The sequence below is a fragment of the Sinocyclocheilus anshuiensis genome, unplaced genomic scaffold, assembly GCF_001515605.1.
Source record: "Sinocyclocheilus anshuiensis isolate Anshui unplaced genomic scaffold, SAMN03320099.WGS_v1.1 scaffold1686, whole genome shotgun sequence".
In the NCBI taxonomy this organism is placed as follows: Eukaryota; Metazoa; Chordata; class Actinopteri; order Cypriniformes; family Cyprinidae; genus Sinocyclocheilus; species Sinocyclocheilus anshuiensis.
Window position 1 is genome coordinate 27,548 of NW_015547717.1, and position 22,152 is coordinate 49,699.

General features: G+C 38.1%; 1 protein-coding gene across 2 annotated transcripts in view; it reads left to right on the forward strand.

The window, feature by feature from the left end:
* Nucleotides 1-22,152, forward strand: part of LOC107704214 (uncharacterized) — an 84,194-nt gene that overhangs the window by 5,508 nt on the left and 56,534 nt on the right. For both annotated transcript variants that reach the window (XM_016507099.1, XM_016507100.1), the window contains exons 2-3: nt 4,560-4,651; nt 21,034-21,236. In XM_016507099.1, the coding sequence (XP_016362585.1) occupies nt 4,560-4,651; nt 21,034-21,236 (295 nt within the window). The remainder of the gene's footprint in view (nt 1-4,559; nt 4,652-21,033; nt 21,237-22,152) is intronic.

Sequence of the window (22,152 nt, forward strand, 5' to 3'; positions counted from 1 at the left end):
ATGATGAACACCTGCTGTTATTGAGAATTACAGAGGATCAGATGTTGATGTTTGATTGGTTAAAATGATGCCACCATCATGGAGATCAGTGTTTGCTTTAGTTGAGCTCTTGACCCCTGACTTCTTGTGTTAGATTTCTCTCTAACGCTTCATGTTACAGTGAGCAGCTATTTAGCTGTTTTATATGATGAGATAGTCATCATGAGCTGTCCTGAATACAACCAAAATAGCTTTTTTTTTAATTTTTTATACTATTTATATGTTAAAGGGGTCATATGATATGATTACAATTTTTCCTTTCTCTTTGGAGTGTTACAAGCTCTTGGTGCATAAAGAAGATCTGTAAAGTTGCAAAGACTATTAAGTTGTATTTACAACACTGTTCCAGAACAGTTCAACCCAAATATTCAGATGTGTGCAGCACATTTTATGGAGGACTGTTTCCTGATCCTGGTAGAGTAGGATCAGGAAGTGCGCTGCTCGGCTGCGCACTGCGTTTCAGCATTTGTTTGCTATGTCTGTTTTCTTTTGTAGTATGTTTTTCTGTGTTGTAAAGTAATGAGTATATTTTTGACTTCGGTAAAAGCGGAAGAATGATCGTCCGAAAAGTTGTATTTTTGGCTCTGACTTTGAGGATTATTGGTGCATGTGAAACATGGTTGGAGCCTGCGCATGGAACCGAGAGAACCGAGAGAATGGAGTTCAGCGGTCTGAATTCATCACCATCATTACCCGTTCATCGGTACAGCCGAAAGGCTCGATTGGAGATAAATACAAGGATGCCTCCTAGGATGGTTACGAGTTACCTAAAAAACCTAGAGGTGGAAGTAAATATACCACAGGAGGTGGTTAGACCAAAAAGGAAGAAACGTGGGATAAGGGGTGGCATAAAGACTCGTCTTCGTCGGAGATTCAGCCGGCCGCCGCTACCCTCCATCATCTTCTGCAATTTGCGTTCTTTGAACAACAAAGTGGACACCTTAAAATCGTACGTAAGGTACTGTAATGAATACCGCAAAGCTTCTTTATTATGTTTTACGGAAAGCTGGCTACACCCTACAATGCCTGACACTCTTTTTGAACTTCCTGGCTTCACCTTGGTACGGGCAGACAGGGATAAAGACTCGGGAAAAAGTAGAGGAGGGGGGACATGTGTGTACATAAATGACATGTGGTTCCGTGCGCACTAAGTCAAATGTAAGATCTGTGACCACAATGTAGAAATCCTTGGCATGATTCTAAGACCCTTTTACTTGCCAAGAGAATTCGGATGTGTCCTACTATTTGTCGTCTATGTCCCGCCCAGCGGCAAACCATCACAAGCGGCCAGTCTGATAGCTGACAAGGTACATGAACTGCAACTCTGCAACCCTGAAGCCCCCGTTATAGTGCTTGGAGATTTTAATCGGCACAATTTGGAACAAGCGCTGCCAGGATTTGAACAATATGTTAAGCTAGGAACAAGAAAAGATAATATTTTGGACAAGTGCTTTGTGAATGTCAAGAATGCCTATGTATCTAAATATAGACCACCAGTACTGAATTCTGATCACAATGTGGTGTACATGATTCCAGTATACAAAACAAAGTTAAAACAGGGAAAATTGGAAAAGAAAGTAATAAGAGTATGGTCAGATGAAAGTAGAGAGAACTTAAGAGGTTGTTTTGATTGTACAAACTGGGACATTTTCCATGATGGAACATTGGATGAAAGAACTGAAGTAATCAATGACTATATTAACTTTTGGGTGCAACTGGTAATACCCACAAAGAATATTAAAGTATATCCAAACAATAAATCTTATGTCACCAAGGATATTAAGGAAATTATAAATAGATGGAATGTAGCAGTTAGAAATAAAGATCCTAAAGAACTGAAAGAGACTGAAAAAGAATTAAAAAGTAAAATGAGGAAGCTAAAGAAGCTCACAGACAGTGCTTAGAATAAGCCTTCAAAACCAAAAACAATAAGAAAGTCTGGGATACCATGAACAAGATGACAGGTTTATCCTCTCCAAACAATGTATTGTAACAGACAATGAAGTCAGCTTTGCTAATGAACTAAATACATTTTTTACAAGATTTGAACCCACAATCAACAATGAACCAGTTAACATCGTATCGTCTTCCTCCCAAAAGATAGTGATCGATGTTGCGGAAGTTAGGAAGACATTTCGGTCTGTTAATACTAGAAAAGCTGTTGGTTGATTTGACAGAAATTTGGTTTTCCCCGGTCGTTGTTAGGGTACGTTAAACCATTTTAAGCTGTTTCTTTATAATGGACTTCTAGGGGGGAGAAAACGCTTAACGTGATATTATTCACTTTATGTGTGGAATAAGGGCTCGTTCTTTTGACAGTAGTTAGTGTTTATTACAAGTAAGGTTTGAAAGAAATTTGGGTTTCCCTGGTCGGTGTTTAGGTACGTTAAGCCACGTTAAGCGTTTTTCATGTTATGCATTTTAGAATGTCCCTCTTCGGGGACAGTTATTGTTTGTATCCGTTATGGAATGACTTACACTCAAAAAAACTACGTCTTGGTAGTAAAAAGCAACATGGTTTTGTAGCATACAGTGTCACAAACAGAATGAGACCATCCACTAAAAAAAAGTCAAAGATACGCGGAATATTGTTTATTTTAATTCTGGCGCTCTCTTGTGATGGCTCATGACGCACACTGTGACGCACCTGTCATCTGATGGGGGTGTAACTTAGCGATCTGGTTTTTGCACAAATAATTTTTTTTTTTCAACATTTTTCATATACTGTATGTGTGTGTGTTTTGTGGGGAATGTGGCTGTATATGCACGATTACCATCTGTATGAGCGCACATCAGCGTGTGATTACTGTCTGTATGACCAGTAATCAGTGTGAATGCGGTCTATATGAATAGAGTGTGATTATTGACTATATGACCGGTCATCTGTATGAGCGGCCATCAGCATGTGATTACTGACTGTATGAGCAGCTATCAGTGTGAATGCTGTATGTCTAGCAGAACCCTTCAATACATTTGGTAAATATTTTTACTCAAACGGGGGGTGTGGGGGAGGAGGGGACTAGACAGTCTCAGAAAAATGGTTGCAGGGATCTCATTTTTCATAGTATCTTCTTCAGATTTGAAATAGAAACTCATGAGAATGAAAATTGTGTGTGTAGCATTGACCTACCATTTTAAGTTAGGTAGGTCATTTTCAGCTGTGAGTCCCAAAATGGGGGGTGCAGGTTAACAGGTTAAACTAATAAATTTTGCTTGGTTGGAACAGCAGCTATAATTATGTCTCTATTGGTTTCTCTGTTTTTGCCTGGAAGTCAGTTGTATGTTTGGAGAAGGTTCTTATAACAAAAACTGTTAGCTGAGTGTGCACTTATACTGTGAGAGCACTGTGATATCACTGTGATAGTGTTGAGAAACAGGATATAGAAAGCCTCCTCGGTGACCGATATTTGAACTGCCTCCTCTCAACCTGCTCAACATTTTGAATTCACAATGAGCTCACATATTACTCACACTGTGAGTATGGCCGGATGAGAATGGTAAATAGTTTGTAGAACCCTTCAATACATTTGGTAAATATTTTTACTCAAACGGGGGGTGTGGGGGAGGAGGGGACTAGACAGTCTCAGAAAAATGGTTGCAGGGATCTCATTTTTCATAGTATCTTCTTCAGATTTGAAATAGAAACTCATGAGAATGAAAATTGTGTGTGTAGCATTGACCTACCATTTTAAGTTAGGTAGGTCATTTTCAGCTGTGAGTCCCAAAATGGGGGGTGCAGGTTAACAGGTTAATCATTCTCTGCTGAGATCACGAAAGATTTAATGTCTTTTGTATTTCAGTTGATTTCATCGAAGGCTGTGTCTGGAAGTCAGTTGTATGTTTGGAGAAGGTTCTTATAACAAAAACTGTTAGCTGAGTGTGCACTTATACTGTGAGAGCACTGTGATATCACTGTGATAGTGTTGAGAAACAGGATATAGAAAGCCTCCTCGGTGACCGATATTTGAACTGCCTCCTCTCAACCTGCTCAACATTTTGAATTCACAATGAGCTCACATATTACTCAAACTGTGAGTATCACAGTATGAGAATGGTGTGATGTCACTGTGATCATCGCATGATCTCACGTGTTGACTGGGGAGAATCTGGAATCTCTTGTTCTGAGAGACTGTTTATGATTTATTGGGATTGTATAAAAAATGAGTGGGTGGATTTTTACCATTATAGGCTGGTTGTTTTCACACAACTGTTTTCAAACACATTATAAAAGTGATTTTTGCATAATAGGTCCACTTTAAAATACATGACAATCACTAAATAAGTAGTTGAGGTTAATCTTAATGTTTTAATGTATCCATGTACCCTAGTGTGGTTTAATTGTGCTAACTTATTTATCAAACAACTATTACAAAAATATGATTATATTGAAATTCTTGTTTAGAATACTGAATTATCAAGTTATTATGAACTAAGGCCACATTTTTACTAGCATACTTAAGTTCTTGACCATCAGTTGCATTTCTGAATGTCATTTAAAACAGTATTCATATATTTTTCAGAACAAGAAAAGACATATCCAGAGAATAAGGAGTCCCTTACGGTATACCCGCCCCTATCAGCCAAGGTTTGAAGGGAAAAACCTGCATTCACGGTAAGGATATGCATAAAAAAAAAAAAGATGAAGGCAGAATACAGGTCTGGGAATGTGCAAACCAAACCTGTTTCTGGAGGGCCACTGTCTTGCAGAGTTTAACTCCAACCCTAATTAAACACACCTTAACCAGTTAATCAAAGTCTTCTGACCATGTCCACATGTACACAGGTATTTTTATAAACAGTTTTTCTTTCTTCCTTTTCTAAAAAAATCTCTGTCCTCATAAAACCGTAAAAGCATGCTATGAAGCACTGTCAAGAGCATGCCAAACCAACAGGTAGCGATATAATCTCAACCGTAAAGCCATATTGGCCAATCAGAAGCCTGAAAACGTTTCCGGTAGGCGGAGATAACAGTGCATGCTCTGATGTCACAAGTCAAAAACTCCGGTTTCGCTGTCTACATGATAACACTGAAACCGGAGTTTTTGAAAATTTTCACCCTGGCAGGAGTTTTCAAAAATGTTTGGTTTCAGTGACCTGTTGCTGCGTTTGCGTGTGGACGAACGGGCAAACCGCATAGAAAAAGCTGCGGATTTGAAAATACCCGCATTCGTGTGGACAGGGCCTCAGACTCACTAGAAACTTCCAGGCAAGTGTGTTGGAACTGTTGCAGGACATTGGTCCTCCAGGAGTAGAATTGAACACCTCTGGTGCAAACTCTAATAAAGAAAGAGAGAAGATACAGACATGTAGCTGCCTCTATACACTATAAAAATGCAAATGCATATTTTCCAGTTTACGAATCCTTTTGAGTCTCAAATACTAAGAAATGCACTTTTCTTGAAACTACATAAAAACCCTTGTCAGACCAACAGAATTACCCCAAATGTTGTCCCAACTAGTCAAACGTTCTTCTGAAAAAAGAATTTCATATTGCTGAAATGTTAAGGCTTTGTGAGTTCCCAGCATGCATTGCAGCATGAATAAATAATGCAGTTACTGTTATAGGGTTATTGTTTTGTTGTTTGTTGGCTTCATTTAAAACTTTTTTTTGCTGTTGCTTTGTCATTATTGTTAGTGTTGTGCTGTGATGTGATGTAAAGAGCTCATCTTTTTTACATTTGTTGATTACCACCATTCTTGAGGTTTGTGTGCCAAATATTGAGGCCTAGAGTATGTTCACCTACTTAAATCTATATCGAGGATATTTTAGTCTTGTAGGATGCTTTACAAACAAAGACATATTAGACTAAGTTATCCATTATGGTTTTTATAACATTTTACTTTGTTCTTGATACCATCATTATAACTTTACTGAGGTAAACTGATAAAGAAATTAGTCCATGTTTGTCATAAAAAATTATAATGTGGTGACTTTTTTCACATTCTTTTTTTTTCGTCCAGGAAACAGGAAAAAAAAAAATCTTAACAACAGTAATTATTGTTTCAGTTGCTGTGACAAGAATTTTTCTATTAGAAAAATATAAAACTTTAAAACATTTTCTTTCTGTTCAACCTCTGAGTAACTCCGGCGCGCCTTACCCGTCCAATGCCGTGAGTATCAAACTTGAGCAACCTTGATTTTTTTTCCGTCCGACTGTCAGAGAGGCTTACCTGTCGGATGCTGTGAGTATTGAACTCCCATCAGACGCTGCACTTCAAATTTAGTTTAGCCTGTCCATCAGCCAGTTGGGCTCACCTGTCCGATGCTTTAACCTGTTAACCTGAAATCAGTCCTGGAGCAATCCAGAAAAGTAATGAGTTGAAAGTCACACGTCTCATGAGTTTATATTTAAAATTTTAAGAAGATACTATGAAAAATGAGATTCCTGCAACCATTTTTCTGAGACTATGTCTAGTCCCTCCCCCCCAAATGGATATTATATTATATATATTAAATATATTATGGAAAAATAGCCACCAAATGTATTGAAGGGTTCTACAAACTATTTTAGTCATTATACATACCACTGCACAAGACATTGTATAAGTGATTTATTTGAGCACTAGAAAAATACAATAAGAATAATTTTTGAGTAATATAAATAAAAAATTTTAAAAAAGAATTAACTTTGTATGTCAAGTACATATTTTGATTGCCAGACATGCAGCATTCACACTGATTGCTGGTCATACAGTCAGTAATCACATGCTGATGTGCAGTCATACAGATGGTAATCATACAGATACAGCCACATTCCCCACAAAAACACACACACATATATGAAAAATGTTGAATAGGCAAAAAAAAAGAATTATTTGTGCAAAAAGCTGATCGCTACGCCCCCATCAGATGACAGGTGCGTCACAGTGTGCGTCATGAGCCGTCACAAGAGAGCGCCAGAATTCAAATAAACAAGATTCCGCGTATCTTTGACTTTTTTTTAGTGGATGGTCTCATTCTGTTTGTGACACTGTATGCTACAAAACCATGTTGCTTTTTACTACCAAGACGTAGTTTTTTTGAGTGTAAGTCATTCCATAACGGATACAAACAATAAATGTCCCCGAAGAAATGAGACGTAAACAAAGGAATAACCATTCATATTACAACGTTATTGTTTTGTTGGACTAAAAGTGCTCTTTGGGATGTCGTTCAGTGGACCCTTGCCTTTGTAACTAAATTAGGGTTTACAGCAGTGGATGCGTTTGTGACTCGTTATTACGATGAATCTGGTACGTACTGGGTTTTTATTAAGCATGTTTTGATGTGTACTGCTTACACAAATTTAGCAAACACATTCCTTATAAGCTTTCCATTGAAAAACAGCGATCAATCATCGATGCTTCAGTCTTAGACCTTTAGAATGATATATAGTTTGCCAAGATTAATTTTGTCCCTTTTCATTTAATCTATTCGTAAACATTGACACGTGCAAACAAAGAGCGTTCAGTGCGCTGGCGTCCAGGTTAACAGGTTAAATATCAGGTAACCATTTGGCCCTTATCTACACACGCTACTGCTCAACTGACAACACTTTAGTTACGCCATTGTACACCTCAGACCACTTCCTCATCACTTCTAACCTCACACTGACTCTGGACACAACACACACTCCTCCACAGGTCACCTTTCGGCATAAACTATGCTCGCTCTCTCCCACTCGCCTATCCTCTATGGTTTCATCCTCACTTCCTCCACCCTTTCAGTTTTCAGCACTGGACACAAACACTGCTACGGACATTCTTTGCTCCACTCTAACATCTTGCTTAGACAACGTTTGCTCCCTTTCATCCAGACCAGTACGCACCACCTCCTCTGCCCCCTGGCTGTCTGATGTTCTCCAGGAACATCGCTCTAGACTCAGGGCTGCAGAGAGGAAGTGGCGCAAATAAAAAAAATCTACTGACCTTAGTGTATATCAGTCACTCCTCCTTCTCTGCAAGTGTCTCCACTGCTAAAACAACATACTACCACAACAAAATTAACAACTCTTCTGACTCTCGCATGCTTTTCAAAACCTTTTCTTCTCTTCTTTGTCCTCCTCCACACCCTCCTCCATCAACTCATACTGCTGATGACTTTGCAATATTCTTCATAAATAAAACAAGAACCATCAGCGACCAATTCAAAAAACCTTCATAACCATAAATACTCATTCTCTCTCCTCTTTCTATCCACTCTCAGAGGCAGACGTTTCTAAACGTATCCTTTCCAATCATCCTACTACCTGTCCACTTGATCCTATCCCCACTCACCTCCTTCAGGCCATTTCTTCTTCAGTTATACCCACGCTCACTCACATTATCAACACCTCTCTTGACTCTGGTACATTTCCCACAGCATTCAAGCAGGCTTGGGTAACCCCACTGCTTAAGAAACCCTCTCTAAATCCAGCACTTTTAGAAAACTACAGACTGGTAACCCTTCTTCCGTTCATTGCAAAGACACTTGAGCGAGTTGTGTTCAACCAACTCTATGTTTCTTGCACAGAACAACCTCATGGACGGCAACCAGTCTGGCTTCAAAAGTGGCCACTCAACTGAGACTGCACTGCTCTCGGTTACTGAAGCCCTGAGACTGGCAAGAGCAGCTTCCAAATCCTCAGTACTCATCTTGCTGGATCTGTCTGCTGCTTTTGACACAGTTAACCACCAGATCCTCCTGTCCACCCTCATGTCGATGGGCATCTCAGGAACCGCACTCCAGTGGTTCAAGTCTTACCTCTCTGGCAGGTCCTTCAGGGTGTCTTGGAGGGGGGAGGTTTCTAAGTCACAACTTCTTGCTAATGGGGTTCCTCAAGGCTCAGTGCTTGGACCTCTTATGTTCTCCGTCTACATGTCATCATTAGGATATGTCATTCAGAGGCTTGGATTTTCCTATCATTGCTATGCTGATGACATTCAACTGTACTTCTCATTCCAACCAGATGATCCGACAGTAGCTGTTCGCATTGCAGCCTGTCTGACAGACATTTCTGGCTGGATGAAGGATCATCACCTTCAACTCAACCTTGCTAAGACAGAACTGCTCGTGATCTCAGCCAACCCAGCACTTCATCACAACCTCTCTATACAGCTAGGTTTGTTAACCATAACTCCTTCCAGGTCAGCCAGGAACCTTGGAGTTGTGATGGATGATCAGTTAAGCTTCACAGACCATATTGCTACAACGGCCCGGTCTTGCAGGTTTGCCTAATACAACATTAGGAAGATTAGACCCTTGCTATGTGCACTGTGCTAGACTAACTGAGACTTGTCACATCACTTGTATATTGTTGCTCTCTCGTTGGTCTGATTGCTTCTACTTTGTAAGTCGCTTTGGATAAAAGCGTCTGCTAAATGACTAAATGTAAATGTAAATTCCTACCGTCAAGAAGCGGTGTGAGTCCTCCTGATTTGGCTTCCCAAATCAAACTGTTCCTCGTCCATCGGCTAGTAGGGCCCAATCTGCTCAATGCTGCATAACATCTCAAAGGTCTGTGGCTTTGGCAGTGTTTCTGTTCAAATATACTATATTGGGAGTGTCTGCCCAGCGCTGCGTGCTGCTCCTGTTGGAGGCAGTACTGGCCCCTGGTCGGATGGCCCAAAACACACTGCTCCTCATTTTTTTGCTTGGTAGGGGTTACCCGTCTGATGCGGTGAGCTGCTCCCATAAAGAAGTTACATGATCCCTCCTGATCAGGCTTCCCAAATGATTCTGTTCCTAATCCATCAGCTGGTAGTGATCGTCCTCCTGGTGCTGTGAGCTGCTCCTGTCGAAGGTTGCGTGGGCCCTCCTGGTCAAAAGACTAGGCTTTTCCCGAAACGTCAGCCTGCCAAATTTTGGCGCTCAATTTGGGGGGTTTAGTCAATTCGTCGGGCGGCTGTCCTTTGCTCAGTTGCTTTTTGGGGGTACTCGGGGTTCGGGCCAAATTTCGAGCTTGGAGCCCTCCCCTCGGTCAGCACGGCAAATACACATAACCTTTACTCCATTTAATATAAGTAAATGTGAACTTGTGTAATGATGTTTCATTAACAAATTTTGGGATGAGCATATTCAGATAATTAACCTAATTAACACGAGAGGAGCATATTTAGTAAATAACAAGATATGAGGTATATATACACAGCAGACTTACCTCTGTTCCTTGACAGTTTTCCAGCATCCCTCCACCACCCCATCTCCTCACATCTCAGCCTGGGGGAGAAATACGCATAACCTTTACTCCATTCATTATATGTAAGTGTGAGCTTGTGAAACACCTAAAAACACACACAGTAAGATCTGACCCCATTTTAAACCTTGTAACCCTGATCATTACAAAAGTAGGATATCTTCAGGCCCTGTCAGTTGCCCCTTCGAGTTTGCACTGGGCATGGTGAAACCATCTCTACACCCTAGACCAGGGTATGTTCCTAAGTTTCCCACTAATGTGGCGTGATCTGTAGTGCTGCAGGCCTTTGCCCCCCTCCCTTTTGGACATTGGACCAGGAGAAGATAAACTTGCTATGTTTGGATGATTACACCCACAGAGCTGCCCTGTGGTTAAAATATGATCAGTTGTTTGTGTGCTTCGGAGCACCTAGACGATGGTTCCCAGCAACTAAGTAGAGAATGAACAAGTGGATAATCAAGGCTATTTCTCTTGCATATGAAGCCTTTACCTATGGCTGTCAGAGCCCATTGCACAAGAAATATGGTAGCTTTCAAAGCCTTGTTGTCAGGAGTATCCCTGCAGGAAGGTGATGCGGCAGGGTTCCAGGTGCTCTATGCTCACAAAATTCACACTAGGCAGGTACTTATCAGTATGTAACAGGAGTGTAAAATAACTGAGTAATTTAACCCAAAAATGAAAATTCTGGCATTAATTACTCACCCTCGTGTCGTTCCGGATACGGATTACATAATCTGAAATTTCTTAAAATCCATTTGAATTGGTTCATTTAAAAGTAGACATTTAACTTTTTGTAGATACATTTTTCATGTCTGTGAAGTGCAGAGTTTCAGTTATTTTATTTTATTTTTTTGACACTCAAGTTCACAGAGACTTAGACGGAAGAAAGAGCACCCTCTTTGCTTTCATTCATTTAGAAAAGCACAACTTTTTGTTGTTATTGTGAGTGCACAAAACTGAAAGTAGACCTTTTACAGATTCGAAAGATGTATTACTCTTATCTGTATGACCAAAAATGACAGAGTATTTTAAGTTAAATGCAAATGATCACACCGGCACCTCCAAGTTAACTGTCATGCAGTAAGCGTGCTACTATTCAGCTTCCACACTTACCAAATGATTTTATCCTTTGGGTGCAAAAACAAGTTAATATTATGGATAACCTTGCTAAAACAGTGGAATGGTCTTTATCCTACAACGACAACAAAACCCCCCTTCTGCATATCCATCTATTCAGTAATGCAGCCCCTTCAGTCAGCTTCAGGAGATTTAAGGGACATTCCACGAAATCGCTGCCTTTTCCACTTAAATAAAATAAGTTTAATCAATATTGATTAAATATCCATGAAATGAAGACACCTTAAAATTACAAGAAATTGTATTGTGCCATCTCAGGCTAGGTAAAGTGTTACTAGATACTATAGTTTAATTAGAACTATGTGATAGTTTTCACCTATATGAGCAGCATTTTAGTCCCTCTTTTCACTGGGATTGTTTCAAATTTTGGATTTTTTAAAATATTTTTGTATTTGTCATTCAGATGACCAAGAACATCCTTTTTTTTGGAGGGTGACCACGTCAATTAAGAAAAATACATATTTTTACAAGAGAGATATTAAAAAAGGGCTATGTCCAAAATAAAATATAGTTAAAGTTACAATGGAAAACCTGGAAGGCTGCATCAAATATAATTTGTTACAATGTTTATTAAATTAATGTCAGTAACACATTTTTTTAAACACATTTTTTAAACATAATATTTTTACTCTATAGTTGTGCAGTAAAATTAACTTTAAAGATTCACATTTCATTCATGAAAATGACATGAAATAAATTGTCTCCTGGTGGAAAACAATGACTGAAGAAAATGACATGAAATTACCTTTAATACCCAGTAGATGGCAGCAGAGGATCACTCATTAGCTCCTTTGCCATTTCCACTCCCTATTTTTTTTTTGTTTGTTTTTTTTTTGCATGACTTGCTTTTGGATTTATTACAAAATGACTATGAAGTATAGCCAGAGCAGGAAGTCATGTCATTTAAAAAATAAGTAAACAAATAAGCCCAGACACCAACAGCCTAGAAGGGTTAATTATTTAAATACTTAACTATTTAAATACTTAAATTAAGTTAATTTAATGGTATTATAATTAAATAATGCATTAAATATTTAAATATTTAGACATTTACGGTGGACATTTTTTTGCCATTTTGGAGAATATCAGCTGGACGTAAACAGCGTATGCTGTTCTGTGTCAGCTGCGTCACACGGATAAGCTTTCCTACGTTGTTGTGATTTGATCTGAATGGAAAAAGCGTATCCGTGTGACGCAGCTGACACAGAACAGCATACGCTGTTTACGTCCAGCTGATACTCTCCAAAATGGTACCAGGGTGATGCAGAGGAGACGAATTGTTGAATAAAATCTTTATTTTTTTTTTATTTTGCACACAAAAAGCATTCTCGTAGATTCGTATAATTGCGGTTGAACCACTTATGTCACATGGATTTTTCTGTTCACCGGTGTAACTCTTGCGCAAAGTTTGCACGTTGCTTGTGTGATATCCATTGGCTTGCCTTCATGGTTTAAAACAGAAATATTTCCAATATTGCGACACAATACATCGTGTGTATGCTTTCTTTTCATTTTGTTATAATGAGTGAGTGACATGACATGTGAGTGACATGACATGTGGCCAAGTATGGTGACCCATACTTGGAATTAGTGCTCTGCATTTACCCATCCAAAGTGCACACACACAGCAGTGTGGGAAGATCTGCGAATGTGTAGAACTACCTAAACTTGAGAAGCCATAGAGCACACACACACACACACACACACACACACGCATACAAAAAAAACAAGCAGGACCATTTGATAGCAGGTGACTTCGAGCGGGTACAGAATTTAGATGAGAAGCCCGGTAGTGGGTCGCGACCCGGTGGTTGGGGACCTCTGCCCTACACTGCTGTGCGCTAGAATAAACCAGTCATGTGTTGAACCCAAGCTGCAACCTCCCGCTCTCTCTCGTGAAGCCAACACGGAAGTGACTAAAACTGCAATTCATCGACTGGCTGCTAGAGGCTGGCTGCAAAAGGAAGTCAGTCCCATAGACTCCCCATGTTAAAATGTTTTTATACAGTCTATGGTTGAACCAGGCCATCTTGCCACGACATTTGTCAGAATCATGTTGGGCTCACAAATAACTTGCACATTTATGGAATGCACATGTTTTCGATTCACATAAATAAACTCATTCTCATGTGGAGCCCTTATAGCAATATGAATGCAGTCAATTGCGCCGATTACATTTGGGAATCCGAGACATTGCTGCAAATTGCCTTTTGATATTGGCCTGTTCTCCAACAGTGTAAGAAAACCTTATGTATCGACTTGTCATTTCAATAATCCCTTTTAAAACAGCAGGCATTAAGGAGCTCAGGGATGGCTGGGAAATCCCAGACCTATGACAATTGAACAGAATACATTTTCAAAAGAAGCTTTGTGCAGAAACAAATCGCATCATGATAGTTGTATACTTACCTATCGGCTAACTCCCTCTGGTAACTCCCAGTTGCTAAAAATCCTAAAACTGAAAGGACTTGGGTGGGTGAAAGGATGGCGCGGTTTCTCCTAGTTGGCCTTTGTAATGTTGGGCCCAATTCAGAACACAGATCCAAGAGCATGGCTCTAGGGAGCCTAAAACGGCTTATTAGCCAGTCATCATCGTGGGCCAGGAAATCTTTATGGTCTCTAAACACTCTTTCCCTCCTAAGTCTGCCATTGATATAGTCCTCCAGCAATGCCAGTGCATCCATCATGCAATGCTATATGCAGAAGTGTCACAGCAGAATTTATATGTTTACAGCGATCAGATTCAATCTTTTACACCTTGTCATACAAATCAGACAATGAGTGGTAAACCCATACACCTTGAGATCATTAGAATATGAAAGTTAAGGAAATTCAATTGATGTACTTTTATTTTATTATTTATTGTCTTTAATTTATTTAAATTTGTATTGTGTACATGCATGTATTTATGATTAGGACGCATAAGGAGGATTAAAATTGATTTGTCTGTTTATGGTAATAGGGATCTATAAACAACTTTTCAAGTTCAATACGTTTCATTTCCATCATCTGGCGTCAGTCCCTCGACTCACCATTGGGTGTCGCCAAACTGCTCTGTTTCCAAAAAGTCTTTACGCATGGGTCAGAGATTGTGTGCAAGTGCGCAAATATTCCTGTTAAGTTTGTTTTTATAAATCCCACCTTTTGCATAGGAAGTGGCGTACTCCTATTTCGGGGCAGTTTTTGTGTGTACGCAGCGGTTATAAATAGTTCAATTATTAGGCAAGGAAGATGATCAGATGCAAATTTATTTCTACTTATATTAATCTATGTTTGCTTATTTCTTAGGGATGCAAAAGGCATCGATTTTGTGGAATGACCCTTAACCAAAGCATTCACATCTTCCGTGGCCTCCCCCTAGACATGCCTCAGTCGTCTTCTGCCCTGTTCGAGCTCTATCATATCATCTTTGCAGCCTTCCTGTAGACAAAAGAATGGTTAGCCAAAAGCATTCTAGTTTATTGCAACTATGAAGCAAGCATGCACTGCATTAACAAAGGCCACTCTCATTTCCTCACGTTAATGGCATCCTTACGATGCCTCACTTGGATTTCACCCTGTGATCAATTTATTATAACTGCTAAACACGTTCCAGGATCCAAAAATCAGATTGCTGAGCTCGTGCCAGAAGCAGATTCAACTCCGAACTCAGTCCCTCATTATTCACAACTGATTTTCCTATAAATCACCCATTAAAACCCCTTCTCAACACCTTTATTAACTCTATCTTTCAAGCAGTTTCACGGATACATTTCCAAATGTATTATACAGCATGGAAATCTTTCAAAGCATTTCATTTCTCTTACAACCTGCCATTTCCTGATTTTTCTCTATTATCTAGCATGTCATTTATCTCTTACCTCAACAGTGTAAAGGCCTCCAAGCCGGGTCCATAAAAGGCTACCTACGTGGCATTCAATGCTTCCATAAATTAACCTATGACAAGCCTTCCTCTGAGATAAACAACTTACAGACCTATCGTGTCATTAAAGACATTCAAAGAACATTCAAATTCACAATCAAACAAGTGCAAAATACAATTCACAGATGTACAACTGTGTACAAAATGTTGGAATGTTTAAAATTCACGTCAAAAGATCATTGGGATTCTGATTTCTCAGTTCATGGCCCCTTTAATAAGTCCAGGAAAAGGATTGTGGGGAATGTACTTTAGTTCATAATGGGTCGGAAGGAGTGCCTTCTGGTGTATGTGCCATTGCATTGCATTTTCCCCCTTTTCCTAAGTATAATTTATTGAGTATTTTTATACCCCTGGTATGGTGGAATGGATATTTATATTCTCATAGTGTTGTAATTTCTGACAATGCACAAGATCCATTGATAGGAAATGTGTCAGAATTGTAACCATAATTCTGTGTTGCCCTGCCATACTTCCTTCATGCCTGTGATCGCCTTGCTTCGGCTAATCAGAAGCTGACATTGTTCAGTCTGGTTATGCTATATAGCTTTCTGGTCACAATGTCACATGCTACGCAATGACATCCTGCCATGCCACTGGACTTATTTCACACATGCTTCAAGATGCAGTCACCTATAGCAAGTGTTCCTATAGCATTGTGCTGATGCATCATCTCCTTTGCTCTCAGGGAATAATGCTTACAGTCATAATTTGGGGTGTTTTGGCACACATGCCTTGTCAAAACAGGGAATTATATTTTCGCAGAGTCCAGGAGTATTAGTGGTTGGCTTGTGCTGTACAGATGTGGCCATTAAGAATGCACTTTTTTTCCCCACGGCATGACACAATTCGTACCACGAAATGCCGCTGAATCCCGTCAGCATGTTTTTAGATTTTAAATAAATGTGTTGTGCTTCACAGAATATCCACCAAATGGCGCATGGAACACCATACTTTATCTATAGACCAGACCATATTGTTTATAAACACTTTGCAATTATTCGTCTTCGACCTATTGTTAAATATGCTTATATAGTATTACAGTACATTACATCTTAAAAATAGAATTAACATAATTATGAGTGTCTGATAAATTATTAACTGCATGTAATATTGTGATTGTGAGAAAACATCCACAATAAACATATAAATAAATAGTAGCTATTAGACATAAATATTTGATATGGTAATATGGACATTTAAAAATATATTTACACATGAATGCATGAGTTTAAAGCGGATCATTAATTTGATGTGCTTTGTAAACAATTTATTGCACTTGAGCTGCATTTCTGAGATCATGTTTACATTAGGCAACACAACTATTAATTTATTGACTTTATTCAGTTGTTAAAGTTATTTGAAAAATTAATGTCATTATTTATTATTTGTTTTTGTTGTTCATTCATTCATGTATTTATTAAGCACCGATCAACAGCAGTTGACCATAGTGCTGCACAAATAAAATAAAAATTTGAAAAAAGAATAACATAAGTAAAATCAAAAGATAATTTAACATACAAAGTTTAAAAAGCCAAGGTGAGAAAATGAGATTTGAATTTAGTTTTAAACTCATAGAAATATATATTTTTTAAGTCAGACAAATAGGAGGGCGCCAGATCATTTAAGGATTTAAAAACAAATACCAATATCTTAAAATCAATTTTATAACACACTGGTAACCAGTTTTATTGTTGTTCAAATTTAAAGATGCCTGTGTGTGCATGCAAAAAGATAAAGTGCAACAGAGAATTAAGTGTATAATAAGTTAGCCTAAAAATATGCCAGTATCCAATGCTGAAGCAAACATCAATCATGTATTTTACAATAGATATTTCATGATGAATTTGGGTAAATGCACTTTAAAATTATGTTCATAATAATGAGATGTTTATTACTCTTTTATTGGTTACTTTTCATAAGGGGTGACCAGAACATTTTTTTATTGATCAGTCTTTAAATACCATTTGTAAAAAATTTCAATATGTATAACTACCTATAATGGTCGTGGGCATTTAATGCATACTCATCCAGGCCACCAAATCTACAGTAGAAACCACAAACCTATTTTTTAACCGTTTTTAATTAACATATTATACTTTGTAACCATCACATAACACGCTGGTAATGTTTAATTAGAGTAAAATGCAACTTTAAGAGATGTGTGTGTTGTAATGGTGGGTCTTAAAAGGGTCATCGAATGCAAAATTCACTTTTACATGTTGTTTGAACATAAATGTGTGTTGGCAGTGTGTGTACACATCCACCCCCCGATCTGTACACATGCGCCTCCCGATCTGCCTAAATGTGTCTATGTTCGCGCGAATCATTCGTGATCCAGCCTCACCTACAGAATAAGTGAGTATAAGCGTTTGTTATGAATCTTTGCTAATTGACTTTCCTAATAATATGCTAGTTAGCAAGTTTTGCAGCTAAATGCGGCTAAAGTAAACAGTAAAGTTTCTCACCCACAGAAGAGAGGGGCGGGGTCAGCAGAGCTCATTAGCATTTAAAGGAACATGCAACAAAACAGGTTGCTCTGAAAAGAGCTGATTTTAAGGTAAAAAGGATGTTTTTTACACTACCATTGGTAAATTTGAACCAAAGCATTTTTATAGACTTTTCATTAAGACCCTAAAGAATCATATCAACTTGTGGAAAATGGGCATCCGATGACCCCTTTAAACTCCCCAATTTGCTGCCAACGATTTGTTAAATTACACTTCACACCTAGTCGTGATGGAAAATGGGCATCCGATGACCCCTTTAAAACCCCCAATTTGCTGCCAACGATTTGTTAAATTACACTTCACACCTAGTCGTGAATGAAAGGTGAGAAGAGATCGACTCAAACACATCCTGAAACTGCCCCTTTTAATCCAATATACAAACATACTGTAGAATACAGTATATTTAAACATACAATTAATGTGTAAAAATCAGGTCGTTGAACTGGTTCAAGGAACGAAAACTGGAAACGAATGATATTTTTACAGGAACATAACCAGAAATGGAAACGAAATCAAATGTAATTGTTCTGAACAGAACTTCAGAAGGCAAAGAGAAAACATAATACAAATATCCATAAATAAAAAGGAATATTTAGGCCTATAAACAAAATATATTTTACTTAGCCTAAATATTAGGCAAAAAACAAACAACAACAACAAAAACAAACAAAGAAAACATGCTAGGTTCAGTTCATTGTGGCACGCTCCAAAGATCTAAGAAAGGAAACGGAGACACTGAGATGGTTTTCGTTATTTGACAAATTCTGAATATCTTTTGTAAACTTATGAATTATGTCTTGCTTTTATCTGTATGACCATAAATTACGGAGTAGCATCGCCGCCTCACACCCGCACACACAAAATATTCTTGAATTGCTCATTTGATATCGCAGCCTGTTCATTATTAAAATAAAATACAATAAACCAAACATATAAAACACTACACTGTTCAATTTGAATAGTCTGTAATATAATCTGTGCCATTCATTGCATGACCACTGCCTCACTGTGCTGTTATTATTAGGCTACAGCCTATATTATTACATATTTTTAACCATGCACAAAACATTTAAAAATATTTAATTAAAATATTTAAATTATTTAAACCGAGTTTTGTTCCCTTTCGTTTCATAAGGCCAGCATTTGGACAAAATCTTGTTATAAAAGATGATTGTAGCATAATGGCTATGACTTGACGGCGAGACTCTTTCAGTGGCGAGCAGGGACTTTTTTAACGGGTTATGCTGAGTGATAGGATTAAGAACCCCCCCTCCCCATCGGCTTTTAGGACACCCTCGAAGGGGAACATAGATTACAAATAAGAAACACCGTGGCAGGTGTCGATTTAAAAGTATGCACATTTTTTCAGTGGCGAGCAGTGACTTTTTTAACGGGTTATGCTGAGTGATAGGATTAAGAACCCCCCCTCCCCATCGGCTTTTAGGACACCCTCGAAGGGGAACATAGATTACAAATAAGAAACACCGTGGCAGGTGTCGATTTAAAAGTATGCACATTTCCTACCTTATCTGTAAATGAAATTCATCTCCAATCGTTCTTCTATCATTTCAGGTTTATCCATTGTTAATGGATATAATTATCCATTGTTGAACCGACAGTAACACTGTTTTGTGTTCTTAGTAGTGTTCACCAGACTATAAAATTTCAATAATCCTAAACCTTAATAACTCAACATAACCACTACAGTAATGTTTAAATGCCCATGACAAGCATGTAAAAACCATTAATAACTGAATCATTAGTATTTTATTTCTATTTGAGCTGTACACTGTAAAAAACAAAAAAATCTGTTGAGTCAACTTAAAAAAACGTTACCCACTACACTGACTCAGAAAACACTCCTTACTATTTCCCCCCGACACATTCATGGTAGTTACTTTTGCTGGGGCTTTGCAGCAAGCTTTAGCCTACTGCGTGATCTCTTCCAGCTGCGCTGAAGGCACGCTGCTGCTGGCGGGACACTAAACACCGTCCGAGCCGAGGTCTTGACAGTCAAGGTCTCGTGTTGTTTCCACCAGCGTGGCAAATCTTTTTCATCATCATAATTGATGGATGTCTAAAACAAAAACAAACAAAAATTGATGGAGAAGCCTAAGACAGGCCCAGAGCCCGGCCCGCGTCTCAGACGAAGCCCAGCCCTATAGTGACATAAATAAGATGGGCCCCGCGGGCTGAAATGCAGGGCTCGCCATAATATTTCTTATAGAATCTGTCGATATGTTTTATGTTAATGTCTTGTGATTAAGCTCTGTTTTTGCAACTGAAGATAAGGAAAAATGTGAATTATTCATTGGATCTTAACTAATCGTTAGGCTAAGTAAGAATGTCAAAATGTTTTAAGTTATTACTTATGTAGAGCTGATTTATTTATTTTTTTTATATGCGTTTCTAGCCAATCGTAATTTAAAGTTTATAGAAGCTGTCAATGTGTTTTATACAATTTTTTTTTTGTGTCTGTTTCTGTCTTGTGTCTAATGAATTTAATTTGTAACTAATGAATAAGTGAGAATATTAAGTCATTATTTGATCATGTAGAGAATAATAAAACAAAAGTGAAAAGGTGTGTTTCTAACCAAACTTTAGGTGAACATGCTGAGCGTTCATAATATTTTTATTAGGCCGAATGTTGAAGATCTGTCTATAGCTCAGTTTATGTAACTGAAGAACTGAAAATAAATAAAATGCATAAGTTTGTCATGTCAGTCGTAAATGAACATGCGTGCAATATTTACAGAATGCAATGTTTAGGCTACAGCAGCTCTCAATAAGTTTTCTATAAATAATTTCTTATGTATATGTTGTAACTTAAGATCCTGAGCAAGATGAAATGTTTGTTGTGAGTTTGATAAAATGTTTTAAGTAATAATTTGCTTATGGCAAGCTGAAACAAATATTTATGTAGACATATGCATGTGAGTTTTCAGTGGCGCAATGGGTTTGGTTGGAGGGGGGTGCCGAGCACCCACCGGCGGAAAAAGAAATCGGCGCCTATGAATAAAACTGTTAGCAACCTCAATTTAAATCAGTTTCAAAATGACTAGACCTTGTGAGGAAGACTAATTTGACCCCTAATTGGATCTGGTTATTTCAATTAAATAGGTAAATTTATTGAGGGGTTTGTAAAGGCTATTTATTTACATGCCTGGTCAGATTTACTTGCATATAACAGTTCTCTAGTTCTGGTTTGTTATCATATTGCTTGATCAGTTTCTTATGATCAAATGTGTTATGATACATTTATCATTTTCTTTAGTTTCAGGTTTTTCAGGACTATGGAGGAACGGCGTTTTATACGGCGCCCAAATTTTGCACTGAGGTACCAGAGGCATCATACATATCAGTGGTCCAGTCTACAGCTAAGGCGTAAGCCCAGAGCCTCTCCTCCTTCCAGCCAGCAGTTGCACAAAGGCCTGAACAAGAATAGCTCCACAGCACATATTGAACCCGGCAAAACAGGTTAGCTGCATTGTGCTATATCTGTTAGCATTTTTGTTGCAAATTTGGTTGAACTAAATTTTGCAGTGCATGTATGGACTCTTAACTCTTAACACTAGGTGGTAGTGTCAGTTTACATATTAAAATTCTCAATGAGAGGTAGCATTCTGTGTTTTATTTACTGTTGCTTTACAGAATTTCACTTAAATTTTACTCAGTAATCATTTAATCAATTAATCTGATAATCTTAGAAATGCTTGAAGAAATAAAATAAAAATCCCAAATTAAATTTGTTCTCAATCTCATCCAATATTAAATGCATTTTCTGCTCCACAATAAAACTATAACATATTTTATATATAGCATATTTAAGCATTATCAAATTATTGTAAACTCTAAAAAATGTTGGGTTATTATTTTATTTTATTTTTTACCCAAATGCTAGGTTCAGCTTGTTGGATCAATTTATTGGGTTATATTTAAATATTTTTTACCCAGGTGCTGGGTGGTTTTTCTGTAACTAAGCTGCTGGGTCATTTTTAATGCTGGGTTATTTTTTCTACCCAACCACTGGGTTAAGCCTGTCTCCGTCGAAACAACCTAGCTGCTGATTTACAGTGAGATCACAGGCTTTTTGAGTTCTCTACAGGTTTGGTGCACTTCTTCAGCGAAATAAAGGTTTGTATACATTTTATTTCATTTATAAAGTCTTTGCTGTGCTGTAAATTTTATTATTTTATGCAGTGCAACATAAGGACGAGATGTCAGTCAGCTGCGTCAGCAGTGGTCGTTTCACACGATGGAAACGCCTTTTGCCTGGCATAACATTAGTTTTTATTCGTTATAATTTTATTCTGTTTTATTCATTATAATACTGAGTTGAATTTAATTTGATGTTATGTTCTCTAATCTCAGTACTGTTTGTTTATGGGCAGGT